Genomic DNA, 22,178 nt, shown 5'->3' with positions numbered 1-22,178 from the left:
TATCAGTTCATACATAATAATATTTATATATCAAAATAATTGATCAAAATTCAATATTGTTAAGAACGACGTCGAAGTAAATTTAATGATAAATTATTATCATCTCAAAAAGTTTGGAAAAAATATTCGAGTTAACATTTAAATGATACGTTATTTATTTACTTTATATTAACTCGATTCTGAGAAATATATCTCATTTGTAGCTTAATATGAAGCGTAGGTTACGTCTTGAGTAGATTAAAGGCATATTTTTCAGTGTCCAAGTAAATTTTACTTGGATCTGCTATCTCATATTATTCAAAATAAAAGAAAGAGATAAAATATAAATGTCCCTTCTTGTAATGGTAATTCGAGATCGATTATTTTATTACAGTTCTGCCTCTTTCACTAATTTTAAATGAGACTTCCTTGGGCAATCTAAGGCAGATTGGTGCCTCATTTTCAAAATGGATCGCCGGAACAATCGCCGCATTTATTAGGGCCTTTTTTTTGTTGTGTAAAAATATATTATATTAGCCAATTACATTCTAGAAAAGTACTCCACCGCTTATCAAAGACGCATTATTCATATTATACAAAGAGACGTAGATTATGAAAATTTAAATCAGCCTATCACAAAACCTCCTATCATCTTACCAAATTATTTTTATATATCAAATGAGTAAATGTATAATAATAATAATTATAACCAATAGTTATGCGTACTTATACATCATTACATTTTAATTCTCCGATAGCATTACGCCTTATGTTCTAATGTTAATCCGTTTTGTATAATTGTAAGTATTTTTACTTGGTGTGGTATATTAAATTGTTAAATAAATAATTTTCCAGCACTTCCATCACTCAGAAATAAAATTCTTCCTACCACAAATGACCTATTATTGGTGAAACAATTCGCTTTCCGCAAGCATACATCCTGTAATGGTATCAATAGGACAATAAGATTAAGTCTGGCCATTGAAACCGAGCCATTGTTTTGATTCCCGGACCAAGCCACTAATTTTATCTCCAAGTTCTGTAAACAACGGAAACGTTTGATGCTCAATAGAAGATTACAGTATACGGTATACGGGATATGAATTTACTATACCAAACAATAGTTCTTATAGTTTTTATACTGGGTATGACATGATTGGAAAGTTTTAAGCTATTGCATAGCTTATATCGCGGGCCTTGGCCCTTGAGCGCGGGGACCGAATCGAGAAATTCCTTAACGATAAAACCTCACGCTCCCCACTCCGACGAGCTCGGAGGTGTGGCATGAAGGCATGCTATGCAACACGTCTTTTTTTTTTCGAGTTAAAATTGTTCCCTAATTATCTTTTTGTAAGACTTTGCATTGACAATAGGGCAGCGTTTGACCACAAACTCGCTTGATAGGCTAAGATATAGCCTAAGATGCTACGCTCTTCCCGAAGGTATCCGTTCACTATATGAAGATCTCTATATTGTATGCGTCGGGGAACTTAGTAGCTATTTGAAGAACACGGTGTTGTGCAAAATTGTTTAATAATACAGAACTTTTAATTGATGCAAGCTATAAGGAAATATAAGACGGTTCGAAACTTTTAAGTTTCTTGTCTTCCCTTCTTCTATATTATTGCATATGTTCTCATAAGCTACGTGGAATGATCCATTAAATTTTTTATTACAATATTTTTCAATACTTATTAATGTTAAAAAACACTATTTATAATGTGCATATCAGTAAAAATCTATTACTTATATTTCCATATGACTGCATGGATTTTCTCCAATGTTTATGTTTTTAATTTTTCAGGTCAAAGTCAGGTTGAAAAAGTTCAAGTTCAGAAACGACTGACGTTTCAACGTTGCTAACTGACATAACAAACGAAGCCTTTCACTTTGAACGTCCTTTGGCAAAGGCGCGAAAATACCTTTGTGAAAACATCACAAAACGACACCACGAAATAACGAGTGATTTAATAAACGAATTTATGGTGAAAAATATTATTTATGAACGCTTTTTAATCTACAGTAATATGGCTTTAAAGCGCAACTGGCAATTACGTGGATTTGATGATGAAGGACGAAGAATCTTAAGCTTTTCTAAGGCACATAATGTTGATCAAAGCCTCTCTTTAGTCTATATAGTCTATACTCATTACTATACTCAAATAGAGATATTATAACGACGGGAGAGCACAAAAATCCTTCCCTTCTATTGATGACACAAAGAGGCTAAATCTCTTAAGCTTCAGGTCTATCTAGATATTCTATTCCCATCCCTAAGTCTTAATAAGTATAGCATAAGAATATTATGCATAAATCTAAAAAATGCATTTTCTTTAATCAAATTAATAAGTTATACCTACATACATACTTTTTAGATAAACGATACGTATATCAGGTTCACGCCGAAAATTAAAATACAGAACATAATATATATCCGACATTTTTTAAATAAAACTAGCTTCTATCCTTCCCAAGCTTTTCTGTTCAAACATATTTTTTGTCACACTTAATTATGAAACTACTAATCAAATTTGAAGTCTCAACCCTGTGTAATACAGAGTAACTAATGTGCATCAAACAAATTTCAAATCCCGTACCAAATGCAACAAACATAGCCACTTAACATTATAAACTCAAGCAGTTATAGTGAACGTCTCAAGCCGGTCGTTAGCGGTTCTGTGTAAATTAAAGCAGTGCAAAAGGGATGTAGACACGACCTTGCTCTGTGAACTTGACAGTGGCGGTATGCTCGCTACATCCGCTAAGCCGAGAGCCCGCGGCGTAAATCGATAAGTGATCGGGTGCAGGATATTTGATTTGTTTATTGAACTATTGTAATGAACATGCCGAGAGCAGTTAAGCAGTTGCGCTACGCTACGGATGTACGCTAATTAGTTTTTTGCTCAATGCGCTCGTTCAATTTATATTTACAATTTAAATGTTATCCGGTAGGCTAATTAAAAGTGCTCCGTATTGAACATGTTATTATGTTTGTTAAATTCGATGTGTTGTAGATTAATTTACGATGTAATGTTTACGGATAAACATATATTTTTTTAATAGGGGAAAATACAAGTTTTAGTGATAAAACAATTATTAGACGAATATTTTAACACCTCATTTTTTTAGAGTGCTAAAAACGTGTTAAACGAAAGAATTTTGTTTGTTTTCCTTGTTAATTGTTTTCAAAACTTTTGAGTGAATGAAAGAACTCAAGTGTCGGTAAAAACATTTAAGGAAAATGTTGACACGAGGTATGGCATAATTTTATGCACCAACTTCAGTTTCTTCTGACTTTGTAAGGCTGTAGGGGATGAAAGTGGACGGGTGATTTGTATGGGTTACTTGCATGATATTGTTCTGTAAATTATAACGTTTTAAAAGTTATTTCTTATATTTACATGGAATTGAAGGAACGACCTTTAAAGTATTGTACAACATTACATTTATAAGATGTTTACTACTATACCGCTTATTTTTGTTTTACTATTCAATCTTCATCTTGAACGGGAACTTAAAAGGCCTTAACGTATCTTGGAGAACACAATAAATCAAATAAATAATTAATCAATAATTCAAATCATAAATCCGATAACTAACAATTTTACGCAGCTATCTCCTGTAGTACAATCGGTATTCTAATGACATGATAAAGAAGCAATATTACAAGCTTCTCGGAATCAGTAATTGGACGCTATAAACAGTGAACGATTTCTCAGCAGGGTGATCTTGAAAATTAATTGGCATGTCAAAGTATTTCTTTCTAGTGGCTGTTCATTTGAACTGCACTTTCAACGGTAGATGTGTAGGTTTGATAAAGGCTGCTTACTAACTTGTATAGAAAGTGTTTCTATAGTGTATTATATTGTTAATAATATAGCCTCTATCATCCTTTACTCACGTATGATTTTTTTAAATATTTAGGTACTTATAAGTATAAATACTACGAATTCCTAAAATCGGTTCCGTAGGATTTGATTTCTCCATCAAAAACAAACAAATAATGAAAGCTAGCTTTTAAAATATATGTTTAGTAATTTTTCTTTTGATGTGTAACAGGTAAAGATGGCACACAATTTAAATATCATGTTATAACAATATTGCGTATTATTTTAATAAACAATAAATTGATATAGAAACAGTGGAAATTTTACTTTGGATATTAGTTCAGTTCAAGCTAGAAAAATCGCTTCAGTTGGAATTTTGTTTACAAATTATTATCAGTCTAGTTAAGTAATATTATAATAAAAATTTGCCTTTATATTGTTCTAACTAAATTATGTTAATAAAATTCAATATTCAATATTTGATCGCGTGCAAAGATTCATATTAAACATTATTTCAATTAAAATTTCATTATAAACAACAATAATTAAACACTCCATAATGTTCTCTGAAATTACAATTTCCTGCGCACTTGTATCCTATTAAATGAGATGTGCACGACAAACTGACTTCTACGATGCTACGAACTGCTACGTAAGTTCGTAGCACATAGCTACGGGCTTATACAATACGTGACCCAGACTAGCTGTTTATAATGAACTAATCGTGTGACTTGTCTTTAATTAATCTAAACAAACACCTAAAATGTTCTCGTAAAAATGTACCTAGTAAATCATTATTTTTGGTTTATGAATACGATAAAGTTTTTATTTTTATATCACCTTCTTGTTTTGTTACCTTATGTTTAATTCAACACAATGTTTATTTATTTTATCGAGTTACGTGTGAGTAAGTCCTTACTCTAGTGGATTTTTATTTTCTTGGAGCAGTGATTTGAGCATTTTACGGTTAGATAAATATCGTCAAAGGAATTTAAGTCAAAATGTATGATCAAAGATACGGAATGGGTCGCTCGTTTCTGATATATTTAAGTTGTATTGTGAAGAATATCTTAATGATGTTTATGCATAGCTTTTGAGGATTTTTTTTTATTGTAAGCGTTTATTAACGAAGCGATATTACGTAAAAGTATATTTAAAAAAAATAATGGTTGATAATTCTGTATTTTACGACCAATTCAATAAGTATAATTTCTAAATTAATTAATGTATCGTAATTTACAGTTAAGCTTTGATGGAATCGTATAATCTCGATACAATTATTTATGCATGACAAACCAATAGCTGTTGTACATTGTGCATTTTAGAAGTTAAATACGTAATGAAATTAAAAAAAATAATGGACAATCATACCGGTATTTAAATATATGAATGTATTGTGTATTAATTCTTAACAATTTAGTTATTTTTATTATTTCGTTTGTAGAAAACCCCTTGACAAATTACGTACACAATATATCATTGAAAAAGTATTTGAATATTTGACTGTAGAATAATGTAAATCTATAAACTGACGCATAATAGGTATTATATGCACAAAAGTATAAACATTGTTACACATAATATGAAGTTGATCAACAGGTGTTAGTCTGAAGCTGCCTGAATTTTACATGTAAGTATCTATTCAACAATATTCACCATTTTATGTTTATAACAGTTTATAAACTCGTTTTTATAAAAAATTGTATTTCATGTTGTTTTACGAAAGCTTTTTAAATTGTACCTAAATAATAGATTTTTATCCTTTTATTTGACATACTAAATAGTCATCTCATACGTTCTGAGTATCACACATAAAAATTTTAAATTTTCAAAAATTCCTTACGCGAAAGTTTCAATGATAGCTTCTACTTTCTTCGTAATTCAAGACTGCAATTGTTATTCAGTTCATGAAGGATATATGGCCGAGTGTTACCGCGTGCATTTTTATGCTTTTATTCATTTGAAACGAGAGAAAAATGGCGGCGGATAGTTTGAGTTCGAAATTAAAACGATAACCGTAAAATACAAATATAGAGAATATCTATACTAATATTACAAATTTGAAGAGTATGTTTGTTTGAACGTACTAATCTTAGGAACAACTGGTCCAATTTAAAAAAATATTTCAGTGTAAGATAGCCCATTTATAGAGGAAGGTTACAGTCTATATATCATCACGCTAAGACCAATAGGAGCGGATCAGTACGGGTAAAACTGCAGGGCACAGCTAGTTAAGATATAAAGCGGTAGGATGGTTAAAGTTATTTGTTTTTTTTTTGTTATGGTTAATGTCAGAAATCGATGGGAATTTATCAAGTAGATAGTTTTTGTTATACTTAAACGATTTTTATTTCAATAGTAAAAACAAATTAGACAAATTATAACTCCAAGTTACACATGGATGAAATTAACACTCAGATTAATTTGTTTATTCATTTTTAAAATGTTAAGTTATAGTAATACAAAGATGAATAAATGCTTAAATGCCATTTAAAAGTTTTAAATTGGTTGACATTCTAATCAGTTCACTGCATTTAAATCCTATCTATATTTTCTAACTACCCACGCGGAGAAGTACACTAGAACTATATCTAAAACGATAATCGTCACAGACACTAGGTAATTAAAATTCAATACAACCTATCATTGCCTAATTTCACAGCTAAGCGCAAATCCAGGTAATAATTCAATTAGTTCGTATTTAGAGTGACAGAATTGTATACAGATTCTGGTATAACCTCGACAGCGAAGTTTATTATGAAATCTGCTATTCCACAGTATTTTTAGTTAGTACCCGCAATGCTATCAGCTCTTATAATTATTTATTATCTAAGTACTTCAAGGAGCATTCAAATGGTGATAATATAATAAAAAATAAATAAAAGCTGTGTACAGCTCATTACAGCGAAAGCTATATAAGGCGATAATTTATCTAAACTAAATAATAGCGTATGTGCATTACAGCAAAAGTTATGAGTCTGAGGTATATTTTGTTGATTAACCTTTTTTAATTTTTTTATTACGTTTTGCTAAGGTATAGATAAAATAAATAACTTATTTCAAGAAGTCAGGATGTCATCGATTTGCTTATACTATAAAACTTTTTATACTACGTGTGATATTCTAGATTGTTCTCATAAAATTTGCTCTTTTTATACTCCTATAATTTATAAATTGATAATCTTAGCCGTAAAATTTTGAAATGCCTTATTTATTCATCGTTATAGCGTGAGTGAATGAAATCGAATATAATAAAAAGTTGTATAGGAAAAATGCGAGTACCAATACGATACGATCGGCCTATTTCCGTAAGGCAAAATAAAATATTATCATATAAATGAACGAATGAGAATACCATTTAAAATAACACAATATTTTTGACTATGAAGAATAGAGCATGACCGCAATCTAAACTTAGTTCTAAACTTCTTCTGCTATTTAGATAAATTAACCATCTACTCAAATATACTGGACTCTAATTTTGTTATAAAATTTATTTAATAATTAATAATTTTAAAAAGTTTACTTTTAATGAATAAGAGTTCATACTAAGCTCGAAACCAGGTTAAAATTTTTTGGTTTTATATTATGTTTGGTAAGAATTTCTTATAATAAGAAAATTTACAATGCAACTATGTTCAAAATTAGAGAAAAAGATACCAAAAACAACTTTCTGATAAAAAGGAATTGCTTTTAAAAATTCTTTAGATTAGAAATAAATAATAACTCCTTGTGTTTTGTCGCGCAGTCCGGTTCCAACTGTTGCTTTTATCCCGACGGCATGTGATGAAACTTACCTGCGTAGCTCAACCATCACTAGACATAAAATTGATTGATTTGTTTTGATTATAATAAAATTGTCGCTACAACTCTACTAGTAGATACAATTCCTATTCTTTATCTATATAAAATATTTTTTTTTTTCATTTTAAAGATGTATTTTTTAGATATATTTTAACCAATCGCAAACACTGGATATGGCTTTAAAAATTTTCATTTCAATTAAGCTTTTTACTTTTGATACATTAATATGTTATTTTATTCATATTCACAAGGTGGTCCTGCTTAAAAACATCGATTAAAGTGAATTAATCGATACGGATTTGAAACATTTGTCAATCGAACTTGAAACACATGTAAATAATTTATATAAATTACTTGTATCGGTCATTATTATTATAAATATGTAATCGTAATTGAAAAAAGTTTAACAATTAATGTGCAGTTCTAACAAAACGAAATATCATGTTATTATATGTCGTGGTTACTAGGTTACGTTGTTGAATTTTGTTGAACTGTCAAATGTTGCCTATTAAAATGGCTTTACAATATTAACCACAGATATTAACTGTCATCAAAGTTTATAAATACTACATACATATTATACGCACTCACACACACACATAGAACTTACCCTTCCGTCTGCTTTGCGGATAGCGTCGTGGCCGCGCCAAATGAGCCCAGGACCAGCGTTGCAAACTTCATCTTCAACTTCGAAGTACTGCATGATCGGGTTGTACTCCAGGGGCTCGTCGTTCGTGTGGGTGGTATTGCATCCAATAGTTAAACTCAAAGCTGTGTTCCTCATCCTTGTAAACATTGCTGCTGCATTTGGTATGGTACGAGCTAAAACTGCGAATGGTCCCGAAGGTTCCTTCACTGGTTCGGGGGGCGAGGGTTCAGGCTCGGGCTCCGGATTTAATATTGGTAGCATACTAGACCCCCTTGGTGGTAACGATGGAAACATAATAATCTGTTGCGGCACGATCAATTGGATTTGCGGCTGGGGCGGACTTTCAGGACGTTCCTGATTCTGCGCTTGTGATGCTTGCGCTTGAGCCAATGATTGAGCTTGTGCTGGGCCCGCTGCTTGTGCCTGTGCTGGGCCCGCTGATTTTTCCTGTGCTGGGACCGCTAATTTTGCCTGTGCTGGTACCGCTAATTTTGCCTGTGCTGGGCCCTGCGCTTGTGCCTGTGCTGGGCCCGCTGCTTTTGCCTGTGCTAGGCCCGCTGCTTTTGCCTGTGCTGGGCCCGCTGCTTGTGCCTGTGCTGGGCCCGCTGCTTTTGCCTGTGCTGGGCCCGCTGCTTTTGCCTGTGCTAGGCCCGCTGCTTTTGCCTGTGCTGGGCCCGCTGCTTGTGCCTGTGCTGGGCCCGCTGCTTTTGCCTGTGCTAGGCCCGCTGCTTTTGCCTGTGCTGGGCCCGCTGCTTGTGCCTGTGCTGGGCCCGCTGCTTTTGCCTGTGCAGGCCCCGCGGCTTTTACCTGTGCTGGGCCCGCTGTCTTTGCCTGTGCTGGGCCTGCTGCTTGAACCTGCGCTTGTCCAGAAGTTGATGGTTGCGGCTCAGCTGACGTCGATGGTTGCGCTGGTGGGGCTGATGTTTGTACTTCCGCTTGAACTATCCCCGGCGCTTGCGCTTGGGCTGATGCCTGTGATTGAGCTTGGGCTGATGCCTGTGCTTGAGCTTGGCCCGATGGTTGGGGCCTCAGTAGCTCCCTTTGAGGAACCACGTGATGATGAGACGCACTCCTCGACCTTTGCGGCTCCATTTGTACTGAATTCCTTCGTATATCACCCAATGATTGTCGCTGCGGTCCACTGTAGGCGTTTACCGGTTCTCTTTGCGGAACTCGAAAGGGTGTATTCGGAACAGAGAGATGTACTCCCTGTGGTATTTGTGGAACTAAACGCCTCGGTGGCTCAAATGGTTTCGGTTGCAATCCGTGTGGATATCTTTGCGGGCCTTGTGGCGTTTCTAATGGTGGCTGCCGCAGTGGCTGCCCCTGTGGTCCCCGTTGTGGCGGACGCCGCGGCACGGGCAACCTGCGAGGCTTCCTCTGATTAGTTTGTGGTAGCTTTCGTGGCTCTCTAGGTTTTCGGGGCTGTGGAGGCTGGGGCTCTCCTTGAAATGTTGGTATTACTAGACCCTGTGGAGTCGTTATGACATCCCAGACCCCTTTCGATGTCCTGCGGAAGGGTTCGTACTGCTGCGGTTCCTGTCTCCTAGGTTGTTGTTGTGGTTGAGGTTTGGGTTGTGGTTGTGGTTGAGGCTGTGGTTGTTGAGGTTGCAGTTGTTTGGGCTGGGGCTGTTGTTGGAGCTGTGGTTGTTGTTTTGGCTGTGGTTGTTGCTTAGGCTGCGGCTGTTGTCTGGCTTGGGCTTGTTGACTGCAGTGAGGTTGTGGGCTCGATTGAGGTTGTTGCCTCTGTTGGGCCTGACTGGAGTGAGCTTGTGGGCTGGATTGTGGTGGTTGCCTCTGTTGGGCCTGTTGACTGGGGTGAGCTTGTGGGCTGGATTGTGGTTGTTGCCTCTGTTGGGCCTGTTGACTGGAGTGAGCTTGTGGGCTGGATTGTGGTTGTTGCCTCTGTTGGGCCTGACTGGAGTGAGCTTGTGGGCTGGATTGTGGTTGTTGCCTCTGTTGGGCCTGTTGACTGCAGTGAGCTTGTGGGCTGTATTGTGGTGGTTGCCTCTGTTGGGCTTGTTGGCTTGTTTGGGGCTGTTGCCTCGACGGTTGTTGTTGGATTGGGGGTTGTGATCTAGGTTGTGGTGGTGGGTTAATTTGGGCTTGGGTGCTTATTTGGGTTGGTTGTTGTTGCTGTGGTTGCTGATTGACTTGCAACGCACGTCTTTCACTCGGTGGCTGTGCTGGTGCGAAGATCTTCCGGATCGGTTGGGGCTCCGGCACGGGCTCCTCGTCCTCCTCGATGTGGGAGTATTTGCTACCGGATTTTCCTGACCCGTTTTTCTTTTTGGCTGCAACAAGAAAATTAATTTAAGCTTTACAAGTAACTTTACTTCAAATTTACTTTTAAATGAACTTTTGATTTAATAACTATATAGGTATTGTAATTGTATGATTTATTTAATGAATAGTTCAATACATTAGTCCGTTGAATGGAAAATATTTTTTTGTTCCACGTCTTTACTGTGTGTGTGTGTGTGTAAAAATATGAAAGGGTATTGGAATGTGAAATCAATGTCAATGTCGTTGATGTTGTATGTTTTTTTTTTGAGATAGCCTTTAATTTCTTTCTGAGGGAAAATTTAATTTAACACCATAGACTTTATGTCCACTGCGCAACTAATAAAATTTTTATTTCATATTGGGATATGGAGGGATTTAGAGTGGGCTCTATATTCATTAATTTTTAATTAGTGAGTTTTACATTGCTATAAAAGTGACGTTTTAAAACGAATGAAAAATGTTAGTAGAAAAGACAAATTTATAACATAAGTGATGATTTCAACAGCTACGGCTCGCAATTCGCTACGTGAGAACATGCCACAGGCTACGACGTAGCGGTCTACGTTATTGTTAGGGTTACGAATTATTCGGTCACAGGGGTAAAATTTACGTATATTAGTTTTCGTATACAATATCAGGCCGTTTAATGAGAATGTTAATAAATTGTTGGTTGTTTAAAATACTTTAACAGTAAGTTTTAAATTATTTATGCTCGATGATTTTGACATTATCATTTTTGATATTATATTGATATTATATTCTTATAAAATAACTAGCGGTCAGCCCCGGCTTCGCCCGTGGTACATATGAAAAATAGATGTTGGCCGATTCTCAGACTTACCCGATATGCACAGAAAATTTCATGAGAATCGGTCCACCCGTTTCGGAGGAGTATGCAGACTAACATTGTGACACGAGAATTTTATATATAAGATATAAAGATCACCCACGCAACCATGACACGTACTAAAAACGTTATTTATGTAATCGTAAGTTGGTTTAAATTCTAAAAGCAAAACCGATAAAAACTCAGCATTATCTATTATTAAATATATTTATTAATCAATACATAGAATAAAAAGTCACTGTCGTTGTCTGTCTGAATTTCGTAAGAGTAAAGTAAGAGTGTTTCTCGAGGATGGTTTTAGTATATAATTTACTAGCTTTGCCCGTTTTGTGGAAAATTTAACAGAGTATATAATAAAACCTTCCTCAAAAACCACATTATCTATTAAAAAAGCCGCATTAAAATCCGTTGCGTAGTTTTAAAGATTTAAGCATTAGGGACAGAAAAAGCTACTTTCTTTTATACTATGAAGTGATTAGGTACAAAGCAGGCGAAGCCGGGGCGAGCAGCTAGTTGTAATCTGATGACGACGACTGATGTGGTCATACATATTCCCAACTAGTCAATTCGCGAACTAATCATAGAACTAGTTGGAGACTAATATAACTAAATACGATTACATACAGTCTATGCGTCGCCAATTGAGCTGGGGAAAATCAAATCAAACACTTGATTTGCGTAAACATTGGTTCTACACGGTTATAATGGTTAAGGACATCTGCAATACAGTAAATGGAATATTTGAGATGCTATAATATAATTTTGATGTTTGGAATTTTTCGGTAGTCGGTGGACTATATTGACTGTATATACTATTGACTGATTCTAGTCAATAATACATTTTCTTATCTAGTGTTTACTAAAGGAAAAAATAGAGAAACAAAAATGTGCTGTATTAATTGTCACTGTTACAAGTATTTCAAGTTCAGTCTCAAAAGTCACATTCGTGAACATAAATGGAATGCATCTGCTCTAATATCTATTACAATTCACAACTTTACAAGACATGGGACACACGCTAATACATGAGCATACACTACTACACACTATAAATCTTGTGAGTTTTTTTTAACCGACTTCAAAAAAAGGAGGAGGTTATCAATTCGGGCGCTATATTTTTTTATGTACCTATGTACACCGATTACTCTGAGGTTTCTGAACCAAGCACTAAGCATTTAGTATTAAGCCCGTGCACCGACATCATACCTATATAGTAAATAGCACAACTAAATAATATGTAGTTATTAATAAAATCAAATCTTTTTTATTTATTACTTTTCCGTTTTTGAAGTCGGTTGTTTTTAACGTAGTTATTTTTATGTTAATTTCTTTTATAAGAATACCTTAATAGATATGACGGGTTAAGAGTAAAAATAATTTAAGGTTAAAAAAATAACAAATGTAGAATAGAAATCTAGAAAGTTCTCAACAGAGTCACAGAGACAATAGTTACCTACTTCGCACTCAATTTTATACCAATTAAGATCAAGCTGCAAGATAAGGCTTCACAGACTGTATACAATACCCCTTTAATCTTGACCTTTCTGACAAATGTAAGTATAAATCCGTTTGCCATTTGCAAATATTCTCACACTAAAGCTGCATAGCTTTACAATATGATTGCTCAATATTAGTTCACTGTATAGAGCGTAAATCGAAACCAAAACAAGCAAATAAGAGCTTAGTATTAAGCTGTTGTTTTTGTTTTGATATATCAAATTCAATAGGACAGTTTAGTTCTGATTAAATACGTATGATGACCATAATGTTGTTTTGTATATTATTTTGTTTGGCAAACAAATCTGTATCAACAAATGTGGCGTTTATACGCTGTGTTTTGTCATTAATCTATACTTAATATTATAAAGCTGAAGAGTTTATTTGTTTGTTTGTTTGAACGCGCTAATCTCGGGAACTACAGGTCCGATTCGAAAAATTTTTTCGGTGTTAGATAGGTCATTAATCCAGGAAGGCTATAGGCTATATATGAATATATCATCATGCTACGACCAACGGGAGAGGAGTCACGGGGGTGAAACCGCGCGGAGCAATTAGTAAAATATGATTCGCATTTTAGCTTAAATAATTTCTATAAACGATGTATGTAATGGTGAATTATAGAAACAAAAAACCAAAGTTGTTGCTCTGTAACAAGAGATTTATTTTTATTTTCACAAAACACAATTATTTTACAATTAAACATTTAATACAAGTTATACTTAATTACTAACCTGTAACAAGAGAAACAACATTAAAAGCTATTGCTTCAAATAATGTTTGCTCTTAAATATTTCTTTATAAAATAAACCACGTTGCTTAATCACTTTAAAAAACCAGAGAGTATAAATTTTAAGGAATGAACCATAACGAGCAGAGCTGTCACCACAGATTAAATACTTTAAAATTAATAAATGTAAAAGACAATGTTATTCAAAATGCAATGAAGTAGGGAAAGAGCTTCATTTCATTTTACATCTCCCCCCCTAAAATGTTATACAGCTAAATAATAGAATGACATATTATGTAGTTATTTAATAGAATGATAATGCTATTTAGACAGTGGTATAAGCTTGGTAATGTGAAACAAGTTAGATTCAAATTTTTTGTAACCCGTATTTACTTTATAAATAGAGTTAGATAATTTTTCCAAAATTTCATAAGGTCCAATCTTTAATTCGTCAAGTTTTTTCCTGTTTAACCGATTGCCATTTTCCACATAGACAAAGTCTCCTGCTTTCAATTGAATATTTTTTCTATTTTTGTCGAATTGTTGCTTATTATAATTATGTGATTTGATAGTTCTCTCCAAAGCGATCTTCCTATCTTGTAATAAATCATTTTGTGTTTTATGTTCTCTCAATTCGTCAGGTAACATATTAATAACTCTTCCTTCCATTAAATATATTGGTGAAAATCCGGTCACAGTGTGTTCAGTTTCATTATATTTCCGGGTACATTCATGGGCAATAGTTGTCCATGCTACTTTATCGTTCTTTTCATTTATTTTACACCTTATCCTGTTCACTAACGTTTGGTTTAAGCGTTCATTTATTCCATTTGAAAACGGTGCATTTACTGCGGTAAAGACAATAGGTATGTTTTCTTGTTTTAAGAAATTTTTGAACTCTTTAGAATTTATTCCTGGGTATTGATCTGATAGGATCATCCCAATTTTATTTTCAGGAGTAATTTTTTTTACAAGTTTTATAAAATCATTTCCGCTTTGAGTTTTTGATGTCAATATGTAAGCATACCTAGTGAAATGGTCAATTAAAAGATGTAAATAGGTCTTAGTAGAGCGAGAGCCCCCAAATCCACCAATGGTATCTATTGAGACTATTTCAAAGGGATACGAAGCGGGACCCAGATGAGACATTAGTCCATATTTAAATTTAGTTCTGGATTTATTTTTAATGCATATTTCACAATTATCACATATTTGTTTAATATTATGTATTAAATTTTTTGCTGTATAATATGGTTTAATTTTATTTTCTGTTTGTGTTCTTCCTATATGACAATATGTATGGTGTATGTTTTTTATTAATTTTTTACTAAATTCTTCGGTGAGTATAATTTTCTCTTTTTTTCCTATTTTTTTTAAATATATTTTATCTTTTAATATAAGTTTATTTTTATATAGTCTTATACTTTCATTGTTCTCTTGATCATTCTTGATGTCTTCTATATTAATAAAATTTACTGTTTTCAAAATTTCATCCTGATTTATATGTGGTTCTAATACAGGGTTTCTGCTTAAACTGTCTGCTTCTAAATTATTCTTTCCCGGTGAGTATATAATTTCAAAGTTAAATTGTGATAAGTAATATGTAAGATCTCCAAGTTCTTCATCCGTTCTTGCCTTTATATTCATTTTTTCTAACGGTTTATGATCTGTAAACACTTTAAATTTTTTTCCTATGAGCCAATGTTGCCAGTATTTTACGGCTTCTTTAATCGCTAAACATTCAAGATAAATAGCTTTTTTCCGTTTTTGACTTTCATTTAATTTTCTCGAAAAATAGGCGCATGGCTTTTCTTCTCCATTTTCTTGGAGTTGTTTCAAAATAGCCCCTATACCTTGTATGCTTGCATCTGTATAAATATGTATGGGTAAATTTGGATCAAATATTTCTAAAATAGGTTTCATGCAAAGCAATTTTTTTATGGTATCAAAAGTTTCTTGACATTTTTCTGTCCAATAAAATTTTTGATCTTTCCTTAATAAATTATGGATTGGATCTAGCATGATAGATATATTTGGTATATATTTACCATAGAAATTTATTTTTCCTAAAAACTGTCGAATGTTTTTCTTCGTTTTTGGAATCGGAAAATCTTTTATAGCTATTAAATTGTCCTTGAGTGGAGAAACTGTGTTATTTCTTATTATGTGACCTAGATACTTCACAGAATCCTGAGCAAAAGTACATTTAGAGAATTTTAATCTAAAGCCCTCCTTTGAAATAGCTTCTAATAATAATGATAAATGTTTAATGTGTTCAGCGAATGTCTGTGAAAAAACTAAAATGTCATCAATAAAATTTACTGTAAAATTGGATAGTTGATGTTTTCTAATAATGCTAGTTAGTATTCTTTGGAAAATTGCAGGAGAAGTTTTTAAACCAAATGGTAGACAGGTCCATTGAAAGTGATTTTCCTGAGTAACAAACGCTGTTTTTTTCCTGTCTTCCACTTTTAAAGGAATAGACCAGAATGCAGAATTTATATCTAATGTAGAGAAAAATTTACAATTTCTTGTTTTAACCATTAAATCCTCTATAAGCGGAAATGGTTGAGACTGAGGAACCACTATTTTATTGAGATCCCTGAAATCTATGCATAATCTAGACTTTCGGCCTTCTTCTTTTTTGTAGGCTAATGTTACAGGGGCCGCAAAAGGACTATAAGATTCTTCAATTAGGTTTTTCTCTAACAATTTTGAAACTTGTTTTTCTATTTCTTTTTTATCCTCAAAATTGCACCTATATGGCCTCTTGCTACAATATGTGTCGACTAGTAAATCTATATGTGCTTCATAGCCCTGCACTGAACCTACATCATATTTATCTTTTGCAAATAGTGTTTTATATTTGCTAATTAAATCATCTATTTCTGACCGTTGCTGAATGTTCAAGTGATTCACTGAGATATTAAAGTTTTTGACTTCTATGTGTTCATTAAAGTTTACTTTATATTTATCATTCATAAAAAAATTATTTGTTACTTCCCTATCCTTGTTTACATCCATGAAATATTGTTTGTTTTGAATCTTATCCCCTGTTGAGTCAGAAACATTCTTGTTTATTTGACTTATCTTGTCAATTGATTTTTGTGTAATCTCTAAATTTTCATTTTGAATCAGTTGAAAAGATTTAATGCAATCCAATCCAATCAAAAAATCATATTCAAAATTTTGTTCATCTATGACAAAAACAGGTATATTTTTTTCCATTTCAAATATTTTAATTTTTAATGTTACTATTCCTGTTGACTTTTTTACACCATTAATCGTCCTTAAATTTGCTTGACAACTGCTGTGGTTGTTGGGGTTATTTTTTTTTGCTAATAATCTTGAATTAATTAAACTTACATTTGAACCTGAATCATAAACCCCTAATGTTTCCACAGAATCATTTATTATTAACTTAATTTTGATTAATGGTGGAATTAACAGTTTTTTGGATCTATTTCATTTAGACTTAATTCTAATTCAGAATTGTTAACACTTCTAATAAGTTCTTTTTTTGAGCGATCACCGTCTTTATTTTTGTACCAACATACCGATTCAGAATGATAACGAGTAGCTTTCTTTTCTTTCTCACAGATCCGACATGGTCGGTCTTTTAAATTATCTTCTTTAATTTTTTTCGGGTCGACTCCCTTTTTATCTAAAATTTTCTTATTTATTAAATGTTCTAAGCCCCGAATACTATTAAACAAATCCTCAGTCTCTTTCAATTGATTTCTATCAATTTTATCAGCAATAAAATTAGGTAACCCAATTACAATTAAATCAATTAAAGTAGGTTTATCTATTAATTTGTTTATCTCTAATAAAAGTCTTTCCTTCTTTAGAGCATATTCTAACAATGAGCCCTGCCTATATTTAAACAAAAAAGCATACCTTATTGGTGTCCAGCCCTTGGTCGCATAAGTTTCACAAAAGTTTTTTTTCCAAATATACCATTTTGAACTTATTGTATATTTTATAAGCATAGAATTATACCAATCTTGACATGAGTCGTCCAAAAATAACCTAAACACTTGAATCTTCTGAATATCTTCATCGATGCCTATACGAGTACACTCAGCTTCAAAGATGTCCATCCACTGTGTTACACTTGATGTTCTTTTTGTGAATTTTTCTATTACAAACTTTTCAGATATTGATTTCAAATTAAACTGTTTAGAATCTTTCTTCAATTCCGAGAAATTTTCCAAAATTCTTGTAAGAACTTCTGTTGAAGGTTCATTCGTAAATACCTGCTGTTGTGCTTTTTCTTCCAGAAAATACCCTTTAAATTGCATGTTTCCATCTTCGTCCATATAAGCATCATGTAACTCGGGTGTTAGTGCAATCCATACGTGTCTTTTTTCGTGCCTTCTTTGCAGCGTGGCTTTTAATTTTTGAAAATGTTGGGTTTTTATTACCACGTCGTGTAATCTCACCGGTTGAAATTGTTCCGGAATGAGGAAAGTGTGGTTATCAGCGTCCATAATTGAGGTTATGCATATTACATTTGTTTTTGGATCCTCGCTTTGTTTTACGGTAAATTCGAATTTTAATTTCTCCATTGTTTAAATATTAGCTTTGTTAATGTTGTTTTGTAATGGTGAATTATAGAAACAAAAAACCAAAGTTGTTGCTCTGTAACAAGAGATTTATTTTTATTTTCACAAAACACAATTATTTTACAATTAAACATTTAATACAAGTTATACTTAATTACTAACCTGTAACAAGAGAAACAACATTAAAAGCTATTGCTTCAAATAATGTTTGCTCTTAAATATTTCTTTATAAAATAAACCACGTTGCTTAATCACTTTAAAAAACCAGAGAGTATAAATTTTAAGGAATGAACCATAACGAGCAGAGCTGTCACCACAGATTAAATACTTTAAAATTAATAAATGTAAAAGACAATGTTATTCAAAATGCAATGAAGTAGGGAAAGAGCTTCATTTCATTTTACATGTATATACGATAGTAATATAACTAAATATAAATATGTGTTAATGATCAGTTTAATAACATTACATTGACACACATTTCTGTATAAATATTAGAAATAACTTTACTGCAAAAGTGTCATCCCTTGCATATACCTACGTGATTAAGAAGTGTCTATCATTTACAATGTTATCGCAACTGCGTGGGTTACTGCAAAATCTTAATAAGCACTATAAATAGCTCCCATCGGTTCTCTTAAGTTGTATTTATCCGTTTAGTTCCATTGAAATGACATCCACTAATTGATATCTATAAATAATCCTTGTTTAGCTTGTCATTATGAAGCTGGTAGCTTTGCGTAAAACGCATTCTATTCTTGGCTTTAATAAATAAAGATAGCTTATTCACTGGATTATATTTTTAGTACTGAATTTAGTACTGGATTGGACATTGCTTTAAATGTAGGGAAAATAGTCAATTTCAATTTGTAATAAAGACTATTATACGCTATTTTAGGTAAGTATTATAGACTAGCTTTCCGCCCGCCGCTTCCCCGCGTTTTCAAAGAAAAACCTGCATATTTGCCGTTCCCGTGGGATTTCCGGAATAAAACCTATACTATGTGATAATTTTTTGACTAAATTTCATTGTAATCGGTAAAGAGTAACAAACAAACACACACACATCCATCCTCACAAACTTTCGCATTTATAACATTATTGGATAGGACTAGTAGGATAGGACCAGTAGGATAGGACTAGTAGGATAGGACTAGTAGGATAGGACCAGTAGGATAGGACTAGTAGGATAGTAGTAGGATTGGATAGGATACGATAGGATTCCAAGCTAATTTTTGCAAAACCTTTTTTGTTCACAAGATTCCGATTTTAGTTCAAAAGAAAATTTTTTTTCTTCTATCTCCAAAAAATCTTACGAGTTTTGCAGTCTTTATTACGTAAATAATTTTAAGAACTTGTTTTAAAATATCTTGCTACAATTAATTGCAGACTTCAAGAGGTATGTAATGGTTTCACCCCATGCTCTAAAAGGAAATTTTCACATTTATTTAGTGTTATTGCTAATCGTAAATTTGTACACTTAACGTCGGAATTACAAGGAGCAAAGGTATTTCGCGTTGCTATTTTAAAAGTTAATTATTGTAGTGTAAGGTTTCAAACCCACGTTTATTTATTCAATTATACTTCTTCAAAGCACTTTTGTATTGTCTTAACATAGTTTTACCGTTTATCACATTTAGAAAGCAGAGAAGAGCCAGCAAGAAACTCTGGCTCTCTTTTATAATGTTATTAAATCCTGTATTTAAATCATATTTATTCACTTATGTATTTTATTAATTAGGTTCTATTAAATGATTAATATTTTTTAAAAGGAGCTAAAACATCTATTTTTTATACATATATTTCTATATACAATATATACCTACAATATTAATCCAAAAGTTCATCAGAATATTTTGAAAACAACACCTTCCTGTTACGGCCCTAGAACGATAAGTTGTAGTAGTGGGTACAATCCTTAAATGAGCAACAATAAATAATGTGTCATATTTTCGGTGCGTGCTTTAAAAACTTTGTCAAGTTAAAATTCCTTCCTTCTTCCGCAAAGACTCGCACTTTATATAAAACTTTCCCTACAAAATGTTCTTGAGAAATTTGAAACGTCTAAAAACTTTTCATGAAATTGATTGATAAACTTTTTAATTAACTCCGAAATAATTTTTATAATTCCATTGTTCATCTATTTTGTGACCTTGGTTTATTATTCAAGTACCGGTCAAATGTGGCTACTTGACCACATTTTTTTACTTTTTCTTAGCTAACTTATTTATATTAAACTTTTATTAACATTTTATGATTTGTTCATGTCATGAATGATTTCATCATTCACTTTTACTAGGTATTTCTTTAAAATATATTGAATCTTACATTATTTACAAATAAACGTAATACAGGTCAAGTTGACACTGATGTGGTATCTTGACCTTGCACATCAGTTTTCATAGGTAGATGCTTAACATTCTTGTTTTAGGCTAAGTTGCTATTACTTTTTAATTCTTCGACTTTTTAAATATTGCAGCCCGAAGTTTTACAATAAACTGTTAGGCTCTGGCTACCTGGTCAAGTTGCCACGGGATTTGTAATGATTTCATACAAAGCATTACATGTCGGATAGGGTTGTCACAAACAAGACACAAATTTTAATGAACTATTTATTTATTAAACTAAATTTAATACATATGTATATGTATATTACTTAATACTTATAGGTATTTATTAATAGGTAAGGAAACATTTATTTTTCATTAGAAATATGCTAAATCGTTGTCATCAAAGAGAGTATAAGTATCTGGATTGTCCGAAATTTACAGCAAATTTATTGATTTTACTATGCAAAACTCGAAACAGATAAAAAAAGGAAAAAATGCAGTCACGTTATTTTTTGTGTCAACCCTAGGCGTAGGTCAAGTTGCCACGCAGCCGTCAATGGCAACTTGACCTAACCTGAGGCATCAATGCCCAAGCAAATATTTCGACAGATGAGCCTAAAGTTGGATAGTTCCCAGTGTAAAATCAATCTCTAGGGTTTATTACACAACATATCAAAACTGTACTCACCTGAGATGTGCAGTTTAAGCTCTACAAACATAATAATACTGACACCGGCAAAAGATCCTTAGTCACAGTCACACTTCGATACGTTATATTGCGAGAACCAACAGCGTTACCGCTTTAAAATTAAAATATGTTGCCAATTAATATTTTAAAAACCTACCAACATCGATACGTTAGGTCAATTTGCTTTCAATTCTACAAAATTTGATATTTTGTTGTTAAACGGAAGGTGTGGTCAAGTTGCCAAGTAAAGGTCAAGTAGCCACATTTGACGGTATTTTATGGACGTACTTTATTTATTTTTATATGAATAATATTAAAACCTTTCGATATGTGCATTTAAAAGTTTTCTAACTATTTAACTTTTCTACTTAAATTTACTGATAAATAAGCTATTGAATTTCCCAAAAAGAAAATCGACAAAAATATAAAATAATATCTCCATATTATTGAAAATAAATTGAAAATGAATGTCCATATGAGAATTATTTCAAAAAGCATTGGCCCCATAATAAGGAGTGTTTCAAAGAATTAGAGCGGGGGCACACGATGCGTTGCGGCGCCGCACCGCAAAGATTTCACCGTGTCAGTGGGCACACGAGCGATGCGGCGCCGTAACGTTGTTATGTTGCAGCGGCGTCGTAGCAGGGTTGCACAGCGTGTCCTTCCTTGTGATGCAAAACAACTGAGCGGTGCCGCTCCGACGTCGCACCGCATTCACCCCTCCCCGCCTCGTCTTGGTGGTTAAAAGTCCGGTGCGGCGCCGGAGCGCATCGTGTGACATGCCACAGATATTTCTATGTAAGACGACGCAGCGACACCGCTCCAGCGCCGCACCGCCGCCGCAACTCATCGTGTGCCCCCGCCCTAACAGTCACTCCTACGCACAAATTTGAATAACCCTAACTAACTGAAACTATCTTCTTCTTATGTATCTCCACGACGATTAAACTTAAGACCTCGTAGTTGTATTGTT

General features: G+C 33.3%; 1 protein-coding gene across 1 annotated transcript; it reads right to left on the bottom strand.

The window, feature by feature from the left end:
• Positions 1-13,470: 13,470 nt before the first annotated feature.
• Positions 13,471-18,586, bottom strand: LOC149910914 (uncharacterized). Its single transcript, XM_090106964.1, has 3 exons — positions 18,350-18,586; positions 17,520-18,263; positions 13,471-13,537 (listed from the first exon to the last, which is right to left on the bottom strand). Exons 2-3 carry the CDS (start codon positions 18,188-18,190, stop codon positions 13,471-13,473), a joined length of 738 nt encoding a protein of 245 aa, XP_089963090.1. The 5' UTR covers positions 18,191-18,263; positions 18,350-18,586.
• Between the last annotated feature and the right edge of the window lie 3,592 nt (positions 18,587-22,178).

This window comes from Colias eurytheme, chromosome 1 (genome assembly GCF_061535395.1).
Source record: "Colias eurytheme isolate Ceu_HAF_F1 chromosome 1, ilColEury1 Martin Lab GWU primary, whole genome shotgun sequence".
Taxonomy (NCBI): domain Eukaryota; kingdom Metazoa; phylum Arthropoda; class Insecta; order Lepidoptera; family Pieridae; genus Colias; species Colias eurytheme.
Note: the sequence above shows the minus strand (reverse complement) of the source record. Positions and strands in the feature narration are given on the sequence as shown.

Excerpts from the sequence above, each read along its gene's own strand:
- LOC149910914 (XM_090106964.1), bottom strand. The coding sequence starts at position 18,190 with ATGGAGAAATTAAAATTCGAATTTACCGTAAAACAAAGCGAGGATCCA. Across the intron at positions 13,538-17,519 it reads AAGGGCTGGACACCAATAAG|AGCAACAACTTTGGTTTTTT; the intron begins GTATGCTTTTTT and ends CTCTTGTTACAG.